Genomic DNA, 17840 nt, shown 5'->3' with positions numbered 1-17840 from the left:
GAGTTTTAAAGCCTTCTCTATCTTCTTCTTGTTCCTTTCTTATGATTTAATGGATGCCAATGATTGAATATGGTATCAAAGTCATACCAATCTCGAAGAAGAGATTGAAGAAGGTTTCTAGTCGCGAAGGAGACTTCATTCCACGTCGGCCAGATTTCTGCATTGGATTGTGTGTTGCTAACATCATCCGACCTATGTCACATGGACTCTTCTAATAGGGCACCGCACCAGCATCGCACCTGCACTCAGGCGGGTGAGACACTTGGACATAGCTTCCTTTGTGTTAGGTGAAGTCAACCACACTAAGGTTCATTTCTATCCAAAAGTAGATTCAATTAACCCTAATCAAGTCCATTTTTATCTATATTATATATATAAATACGTAAATGCACAAACATACACGTAATGTTAACTTAAAACTTTTAATATATATATATATATATATATATATATATATATATATATATATATATATATATATATATATATATATATATATATATATATATATATACACCCTCCCTACACCTCCACACCCAAGTTTTTTTAAAGTGTCGCATCCCCGCACCCGCACCTATGTGGCATAGCATCAAACCTTCAGTAGTCTAGCAGAGTTGGTAGAATTTGATTGTTTTGTGTTGGGGATTTACTAGTTCTTGATTTTAAAAGTTTATCAAATCAATAATCTTTGGATTTAGTGAAATATTGGATTTTCTACAGATTTTTCAATATTTTCTAGATTAGGTACGTTTTTTGTTCAGATTTGAGAGTTTTCTCTATTCTGAGTATATCGATGGTTTTTTATTTCTCTATTTTACTGAATTTGGGTCATTTTTGGTAGAGAATCATGTTGGGAGTGATTTTGGGTGATATGCACTTGGTATTTGAGAATTTTGTTGAAGTTTTTATGAGTGTGTATCGAACAATAATCATGTTTTTGTGATTTTGGGTGGTATCAGTAGGGTTGATAGTGTGTTGTTAAGAAGGGTTATATTGGCTCACTGTGAGTGCTATTGTGATTTGAGTGGGTCTATTTTTGAGACCTTTAAATATCTATTTTGTTGTTGTGTTTTTGCCTTTGGATGTCCTTAGTTGCATCAGCTGTGGTCAGTATACTTTGCATTGGTTTGTGTGTTGTAGATATTTTTTGTATAGGCCTACTGAATTTTGTAATTTGGAGGGTGTGATGAGTATGAAAAAGGAAACTCGATTCAGCTTATACTCGTGAAACTTGATGGGAGCAATTATGCCTAAAAGGGGTTAAGAGGATATCTGGATGGAACGATAGTGAAACCCAAAACTGGTACGTTGGATCATGAGTTAGCGATGAAGGAATGAAAAATGACTAATATGAGGATGAAGTCTTAGATTTCTGACTCGGCAAAGCAAAGGATTGCTATGAACATTTCTAAGTTTCAAGAAACCAAAGATGCATGGGGCTACTTGAAACAAGTCTAGATGCAAGAGAATTGATCAAAGCAATACTAGTTAATGCAAGAATTAAGGTATTTGAGGCAGGGAAATAAGTTTATTCAAGATGCAACTGTGGGACTCACTTGCAATAATGGAAAGTAACAAGTGTGACAAATGCACGGATTGCTAAACCAGTATGAACACAAAAAGTCAAGCTAAGGAGATTGTAAAGGTGATAGTGTTTCTTATAGGGCTCCATTCAGAATTTGACAATGTCAGAAGTCCTATCATTCACGGGACCTCTTTTTCTTTTGTCACACAAGCTCTATCTGAGCTTATTGTAGAAAAGACTAAGATGAAGTCTCTTCAAACCTATTCTACTGGTGATTTTGCTATGGTGGTATCCAAGCAAACTGGTGGTTTTGGGGGTGCAAAATCTAGGGCACCCAAATTTGATATGAGTGGAGTTAGGTGCCACTATTATAAGGAAATGGGACAAATGAAAAGGAGTTGTCCTGTGTTAAAGAGGAAAGATGCAAGAATGGGAGGAAGTGCTTCAGTGTCTAATGCTATATTTAGGGAGAAGAGCTCTGAGAAAAACGATGAAGTAGTAGCAATTATGCCTCCTTCTGTTAATATATATATATATATATATATATATGTTTTATCCAAAATACCCGATAGGGGTATTTTGATCTTTTCACATGTAATATAAGTTGTTTACAACTTATTTTAGGTTTTTCTTTTCTTTATTTTATTTTTTATTTTTTATTTTTTTCCTTTTTATTGGATCATTTGGGACCCCACAAAGGGAGTTGTTGGGGTCTTCAGCGGTCATAAATATGACCGTTGGGGCTCCCCAACGACTCTATTGTGGGGAGCCCCAATGCTGCCTCTCTCTCTCTTTTGCTTTGTATATAAAGGGGTGCACCCCCTCACATTTGAATGTGGTTCTCTCACCTCTTCTCAATAATATTGATTCATTTATTGCCTTTTGGCATTTTTCCTTAATGGTTTTGTGTATTTGCACTTTATGTGCTTGTGATTTTCCCTTAGTGGGTTTGTGTATTTGCACTTTATGTGCTTGTGATTTCTTGTTCATTATTGGACCTTCAAGTGTTATCACTTGTTATTTGTATTTTCACCTATTTCCTTATATGGTATCAAAGCAAGGTTAAGATCGAGCTAAACTTATTTTTTGATACATAAAAAAATGTGTCATTCAGAATTTGAAAAGAAGGTGAAGCTCTCTTGCAATTCCTATTCAAGCTCTTGTGAGATTGTGATCACGTAAAAGATTGGTGGTGGAGTATTCGTTATCTCTCCTTTCTTCTCTTTTTCTTTGATTGGATTCAAGAAAAATATTTACTCGATATGTATCTTATATTTTTTAAGTATTTTTTGTGTTATTTAGTTCATGCACTACACATAAGAAAAAACTTATTTTCTTTATCATTATATATATATATATATATATATATATTTTATGTTATTTTTAAAAAATAAAAATAAATGTATGTTTTGAAATCATGTGTATGTTTTGAAATCTTTAAATAGTATTTTAATCATCGTTGAACTTGTTTTCTTATTATTTTTGGTTATTTTTTTAGCAAACTAGATATATGTATGTCTTAAAAACATGTTTGAGTCTTAAATTTCTCAAAAACTTGCTTTAATATATATATATATATATATATATATATATATATATAATCATGTATGTTTGAGCATGTATTGTTGGTCTTAGTTGGTTCGTTTGAACAAATTATGATTATAAAAGTCAATCATGTTCGTATAGGTACATATCTTAAAATAATTTAATATTTCAAAATAATGATGTTGTATTTCACAAAGTATAATTTTACTTAAACTTGTGTGTATAGCAATAGTGATGATATTAGGTATCGCATGGAATTATCTTACATGCCTTGCATATAATTTAAATATTGTATTGCATACTTGGTGGACATGCGTGTTCATGTTTAAAACTCTTGACCCATTGTATACTTAAAATATAAAATTTTATATTATGCCTTAGTGCACTTATTTCTTGATTGATGTATTCATGAATTTATTTTTGAAGAATTACTTGTAATAAGCATGATTCTTATTTGCTTATTAAAGATCGTAAAAATTATCATGGGACATATTGTTGGACATATGATTGCACTACATTCATTCTAAGATTTCATCTTCTTTATTGAAGTTTTAAACTTAGAACTTTGGTTCTTTTTATGAACTAGATTGAGCTATTTCTTTATATAGCTTGCTTAACAATGCTTATAATTGCATAAGCATATAAGTCCAAGTTTTTCATCTATCATTATTGAATTTGATTTGAAACTTTGCTTTTCAAATCAATATTTGAACTCACTTGTTTGAAAAATGATTTTCGTGACTATTTATTGACTTCTTGTGGCATTTTTATTGTCCATAACAGACTTTTATATGATGCATCAATCTTTTTAACCTTATTATTGTTGAATCATAGAGGTTTGTTGAGGTGAATTGTGTGCATTTTGTTGATAAAAATAATTATCTTTTTATTGTTGTTTCATGTGCATTAAAATTATTTTAATTGCATCATACATATATGTGTGTATTAACTTAGTTCACATAATTGTATGCATGAAAGTTAATTGGCTCTTTCTTATGCTTGATTGAAATGCTTAAGATATTTTTATGCACAATTGTTTATCTCTTCTTGATGAGTCATATAATGATTAAATCTTCTTATGAATAATGTTATGGTTTATTGAAAACTGAGTTGATGATTTAATTCCTCTATGAGGGATACTCCTTTTGATTATCTTAAATACTTATCTAATGATTCAAACAATTATTTTATTTTTTGTTTAAAAAATTATATTTTTGTTTCAAAATATATTAGTTTTAAAACTTTATAACTATTCAGCAAGGATATTTTTCTTGTATACTCACTAGATCTTATAGATTCCTTTTGCATTTTATCCATTCCTCTCCTCTTGTGACAGTTGATCAAGGGAAAGTGTTGAAAATGAATATGCAAGTCACCTTAAGCGCGTTGGTGAGCATCATCAACCGCATAGTGTGTGCGCAACCTACAACTGCATATGCTAAGAAAGTCCTGAAACACACTGCATGCCTGTGTGCGCATCGTCGACTATGAGCCTATGTGCGCATTGCCGATCGAGTGCCTGCATGCGTGAGTCCCGCCCAGTGCCTTTATGCGCGAGTTCTGCTCAGCGTCTGTGTGTGCTTACTCCAGCTAGCTCTTGTGCGTGCCTTACATGCTCAGCACCCGTGTGCACCAATTTGAGTTGTGCTTGTGTGCACAGTGAACAGTCCAGCGAGTATGGTTTGAGATCCGTGGGAGCAGCGGGGTCAAACTGCAAATAAATTGGTCCTTAGGCATGTGCATTGTCCATTACTCGTAAAACCACTTTGGGGAGGTTCTTTGTGGATGGTATTGTGCATGTGCACAAGCTTGTGATTGATTGGGCAAAATTGTCAATTTACATTAGCGCTATACTTTTTACTCGTGCTTTTTTGCTGAAATTTTACGAGCACATTAAGAATTGTGAAAGGACCTGTATGTCCAAATTTGAGGCCCATTTGAAGTATATAAACGAGGTTTGCAAATCTGGATCATTATCTAAGACCCCTAGTTTTTCTAAGGACCAAACACATATGAATATGAATGGAACGAACTTCATGGAGAAGCCTATGATATCCTTATCAACCAGTTCTACTTAAGTTAAACGTTAAAAACAAAAAACAAAAATATTTTTCACCCCACCGCTCTCAATTGTCTCTATCACCTAGGGATGGCAGTGGACCGGGGGGGAAAGCGGAGCCCCACCCCGCCTCGCCCCGTTGACCCGGGGGCTACGCACCAGTCCTTCCTTTTCTCAAAATCTAAAATAAAATTTGGGTTGGGTCAATCAATAGTATCATGAGCGTGGGTATGTGTCATTAGTTCATACACGAAACTAAAGTTAGAGATACGCTGATGCAGCCGCCAGCACTTAAATTACCTTACGCAAACTCCTTTCCCATAATGTCTTACGTTATGCATAATAAAGGAATTGGTCTTGCATCTTTCTCTGGTCCGTGATCTATATCATTCTGTCCCATCTCCGTTTTCACCCATCTCTGCTGCGATCGACATCCTGAAGCGAAAAGCTAGATTGATCGACGATGGAGACGGTGATGGAGGAGGAAGAGCTCCAGTGGAGGGAGGTGGTCCTCCCGTCGCTGATTCCCGTGGTGGGAGCGGCGGAGTTGGAGAGGGAGAATGGGGAAAGGAGGAGGGGAAGGGACATCCTCATCGCCGTTGATCACGGCCCCAACAGCAAGCACGCCTTCGACTGGGCCGTCGTCCATCTTTGCAGGCTCGCTGACACTCTTCACCTCTTCCATGCTGTCAACAGTTCAGTTTCTCCTCTTTCAAAAGAAATAACAAAATTTTCCTTTCCTCCCTCCTCCTCCTGCTTATGGTTCACTTTTTCTTCTTAGACGGATTGGTTGATGTGTTTTTGTAGGTGTAAGCAATGAGGTGATTTACGACGCCAGTCAGATCTTGATGGAGAAGCTAGCCGTGGAAGCATTCCAGGTTGCCATGGTGGGTATAGAGAGAGAGAGAGAGAGAGAGAGAGAGAGAGAGAGAGAGAGAGAGAGAGAGAGGTTTTCCATCGCTTTTGAAGGGTTCAGTTAGTTAGATTCAGATTGGGGTCCCTCTTATTGTATCAGGTGAAGACGGTGGCGAGGATCGTTGAAGGGGATCCTGGCAAAGCGATATGCAAGGAAGCAGCAAGGATAAAGCCCGCTGCTGTCGTTATGGGAACCAGGGGCAGAAGCTTGTTTCAAAGGTCATCTTCATCACCCCCATATGTCGAATCTACAAATTTTTGTTTTTTCTATATAGAAAAAAGTTTGGAATCATCATGCAATCCGGGGTGGGATCCGTGGATACCCATCTGGATCTTTCCCTTTCTTTATGTTCGAGTCAGGGACAGTGATTAGCAATAGCACCACCCCTTCCAGAATCCGCATGGGTGGTGATTCACCCATTCTTACTTTTTGTCATTTGGACTCAATTGAGGCGCCAAAGTTGACAATCTTTTTCTTCCTCCAGTGTCTTGCAGGGCAGTGTGAGCGAGTATTGTTTCCACAACTGCAAATCTGCTCCCGTCATCATTGTCCCTGGGAAAGGTATTTCCTTTTCTCCATGTCTTTCATAACCTTTCCTTCCTGAGGGGGAACGGCGGTGTCTTCTTTTAATATTTTCATTCCCCTTGCATTCTAGCAGATGCTGGCGAGGAATCGGTTATATAGCTGATCAATCCACTTCATGTTTTCAAGAAGTTTCGGAAGTATGGTGATGGGGGTTTCCCGTCTTACCAGATTCTCTGCTGTGTGTGTGTGTGCGCGCGTGCTTTTGGTGTATCTTCTTTTATCTTTTCCTTTATAGTTTCTGCTTTCTGGTACCTCGTGCAGTCATGCTTATTTGGATTTGTACAGTCAAGAAGAAGGGTCTCTACTCCCTTCAATAGATATGTTTCTTCTATCTCATTCGCTTGCTCAAGCTTTTCTTTGTATTATGTGTGAGCAATGCAGGAAAACAGGGAAAAGTGTTTCCTTTTGCATGTAGGAATCGAATGCAAACTGAAATTTGTTTTGTTTGCTTTTTTTATCACTAGTTATATAGACTTGAGAGAGGGTACCTTGATCAGTATGCATTGTTGATTTCGCTGCATGTGTTAACAGACAGGACGACTTAAGTTTTTTGGTAAACGTAGCCTTCAAAATAGAACCCCAGCCCCACCTGTTTTTCTTATAAATTTAGATGAGGATCTACTCAGTTCTGCATCTGGTACAGGATCTTCCTCCCTAAGTGAGAATGCTGAAGCTATATCTTGATAGGAGTAATAGGATTGAATTTGGTTAAACCTTGCTAAGCATTGTTAACCCCCACCATTTTACATTCATGCGGTTTCATTGCATATTCCATAAGGGAAGGATATATGGCTTCCTGAATGGGCACAATCCTTCCTAGTAAGTGATGGTTGAACTTCCTTACAGCTAACATGGAGGTTCCTCATGTCCTCTTTCTCCACTAGCAGAAACAGAAAGAACATTAAGATTCTGTTCTAGCAAACCAATTACAACTCATGTGCCAAGATTGTGCCCGGTATATCATTTGTTAAACTGGAGACCATCCATCCTCTGGTGACATGGGAAATACGTGGGTTCCCTTAACCAAGCCACTGCCTGTGTTGCCGGCTCATTCTTCAATAGGCACACAGTCAAAGATCAAATTATCCTCCCACTTTTTGGAAGCTAATGGTTTCATGTTCTATTTAACTTCTCAATGGGGGTTCTTTTCACCTTTACCTCAGGGTAGTACTTCGCTATCGGTCACCCAGGAGCATTTATCCTTGCAAGGTTGTCCTTGCTGATTCACACGAGATTTCACGTTCCAAAACTGTCAATGGGTGATCACATTGTTCAGAAAGGAATAAATAGGAAGCGTGTCCAGTTTCGTTATGCAAAAAGATAATGGATGTAGATATGGACATAAGGTGGGGGATGTCAGTGAAAAGAACAAACAGAGGACTTGAAGTTTTTGCTCATTAGGTTTTAGCTTGTGATAGCCATGGTCCGAATTGGTCTCAAAACCCATGCAAGTTTGGCTAACCGCCAATTAATGCGCAAGACTGTTCTGGGACATGAATAAGTTCAAGTCTGTGTTCAAAGATGTCAGAACAAGGAAAGAGGGATTTCCAATTTTGTTCTGGGCGGTGTTTTCACATCTGGTTTTAGCTTGTGAAAGATATGATGATACTGGTCTCGAACGCCATGGAATTTGGGAACCGTTGTGTGAAACTTAACATGCCCCTATCTAGTTTGGTGCAAGAGAGCTTCAATGTGGGTCTTAGTTGTTGGACCTCCATTGATGCTACGTGTGATTTGGGTTGTTTTCTCCTTTTTCTTTTGTTTCCTCACAAATTGATGATTTTGTTATGATAGATTTACATACTTGAACATTCACCAAGCTCTCTTGTGTAAGATCCTCCATGAATGTGGAACCTAAAGGCCCGTTTGGTTAGCAAGAATTATCCAAATAAATGGAATGCTGGAAAAATAAAAAATTAGATTTATATTTTTCCATCATTTGGATAGCAAATTAAGATGCTTGAAAATCGGATTAGTTAAAAAATCTGGAAATTTATTAATTCAAGGGATACCTGGATTAATTAAAACAATAAAAAAATTAGGGCTCTCTAATATCTTAAAACACGGGCCATATCTTTCCCCTCCCCTCCCCGCCCCAAACTCTCTCTCTCTCTCTTGCTGCATTGCGGAAGGTGAAGAGCAATGTCGAGAAGATTTGCTCCGGCTTCTCCAAGACCAAAGACAACCGCACCGTCATTCACGAGCTCCTCCTATACTGGAACCTCGCCAGTCGCCAGTATAAGATCTTGATAAATTGTTTCAAAAGGATCTTGATAGTGGAACATAATCCTTTTTCTATTAATGTGTTTGTGCATTTCCTTTTCTGTGACATTTTGTCTGATTGAATGTTAACTTTGTTTCATTGCATGGTCTCTAGCTCACGCTCGCAGGATCTGAAGTGCCTAACTTGAGGTATACATACCAAATTCTCTGTTTTTCTGCTCCCGGGAAATAGAAATGAATTTGTAGCAATTGTTACCCTGCTGTGATTAGAAAATATTTCTTTTTATACATTTATATTAATTCTGTCATTTAGTTATTTTCCTCAACCAGAAGTCGCTGTGTGATACTATAATTAGTGTTTCTTCAATTGAGATTATAGCACTGGAACCTAACTCAGTCTTCCCAGTTACTGAAACATTTCTTCAATTGAGATTATAGCACTGGCACCTAACTCAGTCTTCCCAGTCACTGAAACATGAGTACTACTGAACATTAAATTGCAATGGTATGTCTCATATTAATTGATTTTTCATCCTTGGATTAATTAGTCTAACAATCAATTAACAAGGCAAATCAGTAGTAAGAGATACTGATATATTGGTCAGTGGGATCTACTTAGCATTTCTGCTGTTGTTCTTGGAAGCCAGCGATTTTTCAGGTGGACCAGAACAGCATGTGGACAGTATATGTGATATGCTATTATGTACAGCTGATCAACATGATCTCCAGTCTTACCAGTTATATATGCCTGCATTAACATAAACTCGGTGTTGGACAGAGTACCAACCTATGTCACACGGACTCGGCTAGGGAGGCGCCGCACCCGAGTCGACACGGGTGCGGCTTCGGACTCGGCCCGGACTCGGTCAACGCTGAGTCGCACTCGGTCAACGAGTCGAGGCTGAGTCTGTTCTTTTTTGGACTCGGTCAACGTTGACCGAGTCCAAAAATTGTCCATTTTAGGGTAAAAAACAAAAAAAATTATTATATATATATTTTTAATATATATATATATATATATATATATATATATATATATATATATATATATATATATATATATATATATATATATATAGCATGAGTCTCAAACATAAGCCCCAGAAAAAAAAACACTCATGCTGGTGCCAAACTTTAGAGGACAATATCCACATATATGCACACAGGATATATATATATATATATATAGCCGAGTCCCCGTGTCCAAAATTTTTAAAATTGCGCCGCACCTGCACCTGCACCTGCACCTGCACCTGCACCCATGTGACATAGGTACCAACCTAATTTTCTTTTGACATAGGCCAAGTGTCTGGCACATTATGATCCTATCGACATGTCATTCATAAGACACACTGGCATGCCATATTTGACAACACATTGATTAGTCATACCTCTGATGTAGCAGTGCTGGATCTCAACATCTTCCTGTGATTATATTAGCTTTTAGTTTACCTTGCAAATATAGAAAACACAGAAAGTTCAGTTAAGAAACCATGAGCTGCTGTGAGCATCTGTTTCAATCTTTAAATCTGTTAATAACAGCCTTCATAAACGTAGGTTATCCTTAATTAACTACGGTCATTGAAATATAAAGGCTAAGAAGAAAAGTGAAATAAACTTTAAATCTGTTTAAGTGATTTGCAGCCACACAGCTGGCAGGTTATGTCACGTGGATATGCTGTAGATCATACAGCCATTTTTGTGGAGTTCTTTGTCGCACATACTATAGAAAGGGACACAACACGGGAGTATAAATAGAATATCTGTGTGACAGCTGGCAGGGCAATGAAACTGAACTGAAGAGGAGATTGCTTCTTGATAATGTGAAGGGTTCAAGAAGAAAGTGCAGAACAAATAGTTGATCAAGAAAATAATTTAATGCATTTCAAACTACATGTCACAGACCAAGTTCATATGCACTGTTGGCATGCTGGTGAAAGAGGGCACCTGATGTTTGGCGGACCGATGTGTATGCCTAGTCTCGGGGGGAACAGACCTCGCCGTGTACAGTGGGCTTTGCGAGGTAGCATTGAGGGCACAAGCTGTCACACAGGTGATAGAAAGTCCCTCGGCGTTCAGGTAGAATGGGCTTTGGGAAAGAGCTATGTATGCATTGTTTTGTGTTGTGCGAGAGTTGTAATGTGGCAACGCAATGTTGAGGTCCATTGAGTGGAAAATGCATCGGATGAAGTTACGGGCAGTATGCGTTGGGCTATCAGTGACGTGCGGTAGTAGCATGACATGCGATGGACAATGGTATCGTCATTGATGTGACAGTGTGTGGCGGCACAGACTTTAAACATTGTTCGGTTAAGCAGTGAGCCAACAAATTACAGGATGTTGCCTTTTTAGATTTGGTTAAGTACCTCTCTACTGAAATGAGATATCCCACACATGGCGTAGGTTTGCATGGTGGTGCGCGTGGGTTAGTGCTAATTCTCTCAGGGATCACGTTAGGTGGTCCCAACTGCGTATGGTGACAGGGCTAGGCGAGTGAAAGCTTAGGCATCGATGAGTGATCTGGCTAGCGTTGCTCACTAAGACATACAACTATCAACTGATCGCAAGACTGGGCGGTCATGGGAACGACCTTCCTCCGTTCGTTGAGATACCTGTAGGTCTCTTGAGTGACGCCTTCAGGAGACAACATCGCGGCCTTAGTGGCATGACATTGCTGTTGGATTTGGATTTGGGTTGTCGGTTCAGAGGGGCATAAGTGTTGCCCCCTCCTCGAAACTCGAACGATGATTGCTTTCGGATTTTCGTTGAGGAATAGTGTGGCGCTGCGTATAAGGAAGATGCGCAGATTGGTGGCTTGGGCTAAGTGGTTGCACATGGGGTGGTATGTGAGGCCGAACATCTGTTAGGTAGCTGCGCATGGGGTAGTGTGTAGTGCCAACGATCGAATCGACAAACATAAAATGGGTTTGTGCAAGGTTGAATGCGGTTAGGTTGGTCAAATTGGGTTATTTGTTACCGCATGGTCTCGCAAAAAATTTAGCCCGTGACACTACACATGGCTCAAGTGTAATGTACTTTATATGAAAGACTAATATGGTGGGCCCCATTGATTATCGTTATATTTTGGATAAATTTTTTCATATCGATCTTGGACTTCCAAGGGGAAAAATTAAAACATGCTTTGACGTATGTTAGGGAACGATGCTTTAAATTACTGATGGATCGAAGAAACAAACACGAGAAAAAGCAACAGGAGAAAACAACCCCACACGAAGAACAAAGATTTACATGGGTCGACAAGAATTGCCGACGTTCACAACCGCACTGAGCCTTCTTCTTTATTGATTGAGATAAAATACAAGAGCCAGATTGCCTCCTTTAAATAAAAGTCAAGGAGTCTACTAGTGTTGTTGAATATAACAAGGAATATAGGGTAAAATTATAGAACTACCTTCTAAAAAATTGCCTTAGGGTTAATGCCCCCGAACCCCACCTTACGGGCCCCGACCCCTCTGCAACCCCCCGCAAGTTGGATTCGTAGAAATTAGGGATTTATATTCAGGTAGGAAATAGGCTCCACACTCCTCCAACAATCTCCCACTTGGAGATTGATTTCCTTTCAACAACCATACCTTGTGACCTTCTCTCTTGATGCAATCCAAAAACTCAGTGTGATACCTTCAACTACTTTCTATGAAGGCCAATCGAAGTTGTTCACAACCTCAACTTCTCTGCAATAACTGTCTTGGTCAAGGTTGCCAAACTAGGAAGCGAAAGCAGAAGCAGGAAACAATACGGGAAGCTGAAGCGAGAAGCGAGGCATTTTAAAATTTATAGGAAGCAGGAAGCGAAGTATCAATTTAAAAGCGAAATATTAAAAAAAAATGAAGCAATATGGTAATTGAATAGGAATCGAACAAGAAACAAATAAAAACTAAAATAAAATTGATCATTCTTATATTTCATGATTTTGAGTAAAAGAGTTAAATTTTTGTTAAAATCTAACAATAATGGTTACTAATTTAAATAAAGTACATGAAAAGTGAGTGAAAGCGTGAGAGAAAATACATGAAAACATGAAAAGAAACATGAGAAAAGCATGTAGGAAGCATAGACCATGTGTGTGGGAAGCATAGAAGAAGCGTGGGGGAATCAAGATTCCCATGAAGTTTCCGAAGCGAGGAGTATCGCGCTTTCGAAGCGAGTTTTCGGGAAGCGAGCTTCCCACCTACCTAATAAGCTTCCGATAACTTTGGTCTTGGTCAACATATCTGTTGGGTTTTTCGATCCACGTATCTTCTCAAGTGATATTACCCTATCAGCCAATAGATCATGAATAAAGTGATAATGTGCTTCATTCTGGTATGGAATATTGAATTCTTTGCCAGATGAATCACACTTTGACTATCACAGAAAAGGACATTACTATTCTGCTTTCTGTCAAACTCTTCCAGAATATTATTCAACTAGATCATCTCCTTGCTTTCAATAATAGCAACACGTTCAACTTCGATGGTGGAGAGAGCCACAGTCTTCTGCAATTGAGAGACCTAACTTATAGTAATGTCACTGAAATTATAAACATAACATGTGGTGCTTTTATAATTGTCAGTATCACTACCTAAATATGCATCAACAAAACCTTGCAAAATCGTGTCACCTTTGTCAAAACAAAGTGCCATGTTCATGGTACTTTTCAAGTATCGAAAGATCCATTTCACAACTTTGCAATGTTGCTTCCTTGGATATGCCATGTACCTGCTCACGACTCTTATTGCTTGTGCTATGTCTAGCCTGGTACAAACCATATCATACATCAAGCTGCCAACTGCTGAAGCATATGAAACTTTTGACATATACTTATAGTCTTCATTTGACATAGGTAGTCGCTCTTTCGATAATTTGAAATGACTTGCCAAAGGAGTACTTACGTGTTTTGTACCCTGTATACGAAACCTGCTTAACACTTTTTCAATATAATTTGCTTGAGACAACTTCAAAGAGCCAACTTCTCGATCTCGAGAAATTCTCATCCCAAGTATTATCTTTGCATCTCCTAAATCCTTTATTACAAACTCCTTTGATAATTGATGTATCAACTTGTTGATCTCTTGAATGTTAGATCTTGCAATAAGCATATCATTTACATACAAGAGAAAAATAATATATCCATCATCAAACCTCGTAAGGTAACAACAATGATCCATCTGGCATCTCATGAAACCGTGGTTACATATGAATCCATCAAACTTCTTATATAACTGTCGGGGGGGGGGGGGCTTGCTTCAAGCCATACAAGCTTTTATTTAGTTTGCACGCAAGCTCTTCCTTACCCTGCACGGTAAACCTTTCTTACTGCATTATTAAATGTCTTTTAGATCACCATGAATAAAAGCAACTTTCACATCTAACTGCTCTAAGTGTAGATTTTTTAGCTCCAACAATACTTAATACAAGCTTTATTGTAGTCAATTTAACGACAAGGGAGAAAATCTGAGTGTAGTCATTACCTTTCTATTGGAATTCTTTCACAACCAACGCCTCTTTGTATCTCTTGCTGCTATCAAGTTCTTCCTTGATTCAGTAGAACCATTTGTTATGAAGTGCCCTTTTGCCCCTTGACAGTTGGGTTAGAACCCATGTTTGATGTGCATGTCAATCTCTTCTTCTATGGCTAGCTCTCACCGGAGAAAATCATTAACCTGCATTGCTTTACTAAAACATTCTGGCTCACCACCATCAGTCAAAAATAAGTAATGCAAATAAGGAGAATATCATTGAGTAGGTCTAGATGCTCTAGACGATCTTCTCAGCTCCATTACTAGGTTCTGGTGGTGGCATAATGTTTCTAGGATTCTTCTGAACTCTCCTTGCTATATCCTGCTCAGAGATCTCCTCCAATTCAACTTGCACACTCTTTCCTGCATTCTCATATTTTGTAATAGATCTATCTTTATACAAAATATTTTTATTGAATATAACATCTCTCCTTCTGATCTTCTTGTTTTGACCATCCCAGAACCGATATTCAAAATCTTTATTATCATATCTAATGAAAAAACACTTTATAGACTTTGGATCCAACTTATCCTATCATCAGAATCTACATGCAAATATGAAATACAATCGAAAACTTTCAAGTGTGACAAATTTACCTCTTTGTCGGTCCATGCTTCATCTGGTAGTTTAAAGTCAAAAGGAACAGAAAACCCTCGGTTAATCAAGTAAATTGTTGTGCTCATTGCTTCAGCCCAAAACATTTTGGGTAATCCAACATGTATCTTCATGATTCTGGCTCGCTCATTCAAGGTTCTATTCATGCATTCAACTCCATTCTGTTGTGGGGTTCTTGAAACTGTCTTTTTCATTCAAATCCCACTAAGTGCACAAAACTCCTTGAATTCTTTGCTATTGTACACACTCCCGTTATCAGAATTCAAACACTTTATTTTTACATCAGATGTATTTTGAAAAAATAAATCCATACCTTTCGAGTAGAGTCATCAATGAAGGTAACATAATAGCGTGAGCTTCCAATATATGGTATATAAGCAAAACTTCATATGTATGCACAAGCTCCAATTTTCTTGTCTTTGGTGTCCTAGCCTTTAAGAAACTGACCCTTTTTTGCTTTTCGAAAATATAATCATCACAAAGATCAACATCCAGAGTCTTCAAGCCAGATAACTTCTCTTTTTGATGAAAGTATCTTCATCCCTTTCTCATTCATATGCTCGAGTCTATAATGCCAAATTTTAGAATCAAGGGTTGAATCAGTAACTGCTACAATGTTTCTCTTATTCATGGTTCATCATAAACAAAATAAACCCTTCCAAAATTTTCAGCAACATAATTATCCATACCTTCTCTACATCTTCTCTACATGGGGTGGAGTAAAATGATGTTCCAAAATCCAAGATCTAGGATTCAATAGGGCTGTCAACGCGAAGGATTAGGGCATCAAGAGCTTTTTCTGTTACTGCATTCGACGCATTCGACTGCACTGAGCCTTCTTTATTGATTGAGATACAATCCAAGAGCCGGATTGCCTCATTTAAATAGGAGTCTTAGAGTTTTACAAGAGTCTACTAGTATTGTTGAATATAACAAAGAGTCTAGGGTAAAATTACAGAACTACCCTAAAAAAAATTACCTCAGGGCTAATGCCCCCAAACCGCACCTTATGGGCAGGGGGCATTACTCCCCTTCAACCTCCATCAACTTACTGCGAAGTTGGATCCGCGAAAATTAGGGATTTATATCCAGGAAGGAAACATGCTCCACGCTCCAACAAAGCATATACAACTTAATGTGTATTCTGCAAACATACTTACAAATTTGATTTTTTCAAATCAAAATAAAGCTTTTGACAATAGGCTACACAATAATTGGTTTCAAGGAGATTTACAAAGAGAGAAAGTGAAGGCTAAAGTAACAACGCAAGGCAAGAAATTTTGTGCACAAGTGGGAGTCAGCAGGAAATAGGATAAGCAGGTTTCATTGAGAAGCTATAAAACAAACACTCAAACAACGATACAACCGAATGCCAATATGATGTGTCATCCCATATTGACTGTCACAGTTAGCTTTCTTATACTTGCTCCTTCACAGAGGATGTTCACAGGATCACCACAGATGTTTTCAGTTTGAGAATGGTTTCTATAAGCCAAGATACCTTTCATTAACAAGCAGTACCCTATTGATTAACTCTGCCCTTACCAATCAACCACGGCGTGCTTGTCCTTTTTCTTTTTATCCTGATTCAAGGTGGTGAGGATGATCGGTTTAGGACATTCATCATCTGGTGAAAATTTATTTTTACCTGCCAAAATATGATTAGAAACTACAAGGAATGACAAAACCGAGAAGTCATAGTCCAAATTTTGATTCTTTAGCTTGTGGACACTATCTCAAGGTAAATTTTTTTCTTGCTTGACTAAAACAAAATCACAGACTATGGGCTGGGCCAACTCAAGGTGATTTGCTATGTTATGAAAGATGTAGGCTTGCATAAGGTTTTTTGATTTCACAGAAAACCCAATGGAAGATACCAGTAGATTTATATCCTGACCTTATTGATCACTTTTTCTTTCATAAAGAGTGTAGTTTCATCTTGAAATTCGCATGATGCAACTCAGGGCATGTAGGAGACCTGTTGGCCGAATGATAAATTTGGAAGGCAAAGGAATATGCTATCTAATGAAAATGATGGTTATTGATTAAGAATAAACTAGTTGCAGGATCTGAGCCTCTTTAATTTATCTGTTGTTTGTGCATCCCCTCTTTCTGATATGGTAATTGTTTCAGACATTGTGGATCAGGTGGATAAAGCTGACCTTTCAGCATGGTGAGTTGGCAAGACTAGGTCAGCTTGACCCAGTCTTGGTTGTTCGGATGTTAAACAAATCCTTGTTGGGGGGACAAGTTTCCGAGTTTTGCCAACAGTGAGCAGATAGGATCAGTGCTGTCATGACAGTTGGTCCAACAAATCTTCCCTCATAAGTTGCTATGTGCCTAGGCTTGTTGAACTACCCTTTTGTCCAAATTTACTGAAAGTTTATGGTCTTTATGTTTTCCTGGCGTGTTTTAAATTCTTGGTAGAATTTATTAGATGTTTAGTCTGTGAAAAGAATATGGTTACGCTTGGTTCTTTATGTATACATGTGATTAGTACTTGATTGCCCTTGCGTGCTGCTGCTGCTCCTGTATTTGCGGATCTTTCGTAACTGACCTTTTAGAACATGAGCTATAACATGCATGCGGTTCAAGTTATTTCTATCGTTCACTAGGAACGTTTGATGATAGGGGCTTTTTTGTTCTGAATATATGATATTTTTTTCTAATATCTCATTTATCTGTTGACAAGTTGCCTCTTCATTTGGGCCTTCCCTATCAAATATTAAGAAACTACAAAACGAAGCCAATATGCTCCAGTTTAAGCTTGAATTTCCCCATACTTCATGAGAGAGAGAGAGAGAGAGAGAGAGAGAGAGAGAGAGAGAGAGAGAGAGAGAGAGAGAGAGAGA

General features: G+C 38.0%; 1 protein-coding gene across 3 annotated transcripts; it reads left to right on the top strand.

Moving 5' to 3' along the window:
* Window positions 1-5407: 5407 nt before the first annotated feature.
* RD2 (Adenine nucleotide alpha hydrolases-like superfamily protein) lies at window positions 5408-17487 on the top strand. Of its 3 annotated transcripts, XM_090019083.1 has the most exons (6): window positions 5409-5824; window positions 5937-6016; window positions 6145-6263; window positions 6530-6606; window positions 9008-9042; window positions 17122-17487. In XM_090019083.1, exons 1-5 carry the CDS (start codon window positions 5593-5595, stop codon window positions 9025-9027), a joined length of 528 nt encoding a protein of 175 aa, XP_089875209.1. In that variant the 5' UTR covers window positions 5409-5592; the 3' UTR covers window positions 9028-9042; window positions 17122-17487. The 3 variants fall into 3 exon arrangements, with proteins under 3 accessions (XP_089875207.1, XP_089875209.1, XP_089875208.1); XM_090019081.1 differs by lacking the exons at window positions 9008-9042; window positions 17122-17487 and adding an exon at window positions 6704-7080 and having other exon boundaries at window positions 5408-5824; XM_090019082.1 differs by lacking the exon at window positions 17122-17487 and having other exon boundaries at window positions 9008-9282.
* The last annotated feature ends 353 nt before the right edge of the window (window positions 17488-17840 follow it).

This window comes from Nuphar pumila, chromosome 10 (assembly GCF_984573655.1).
Source record: "Nuphar pumila chromosome 10, dmNupPumi1.hap1.1, whole genome shotgun sequence".
Lineage (NCBI taxonomy): Eukaryota > Viridiplantae > Streptophyta > Magnoliopsida > Nymphaeales > Nymphaeaceae > Nuphar > Nuphar pumila.
This window is presented reverse-complemented; position numbering and strand designations above follow the sequence as displayed.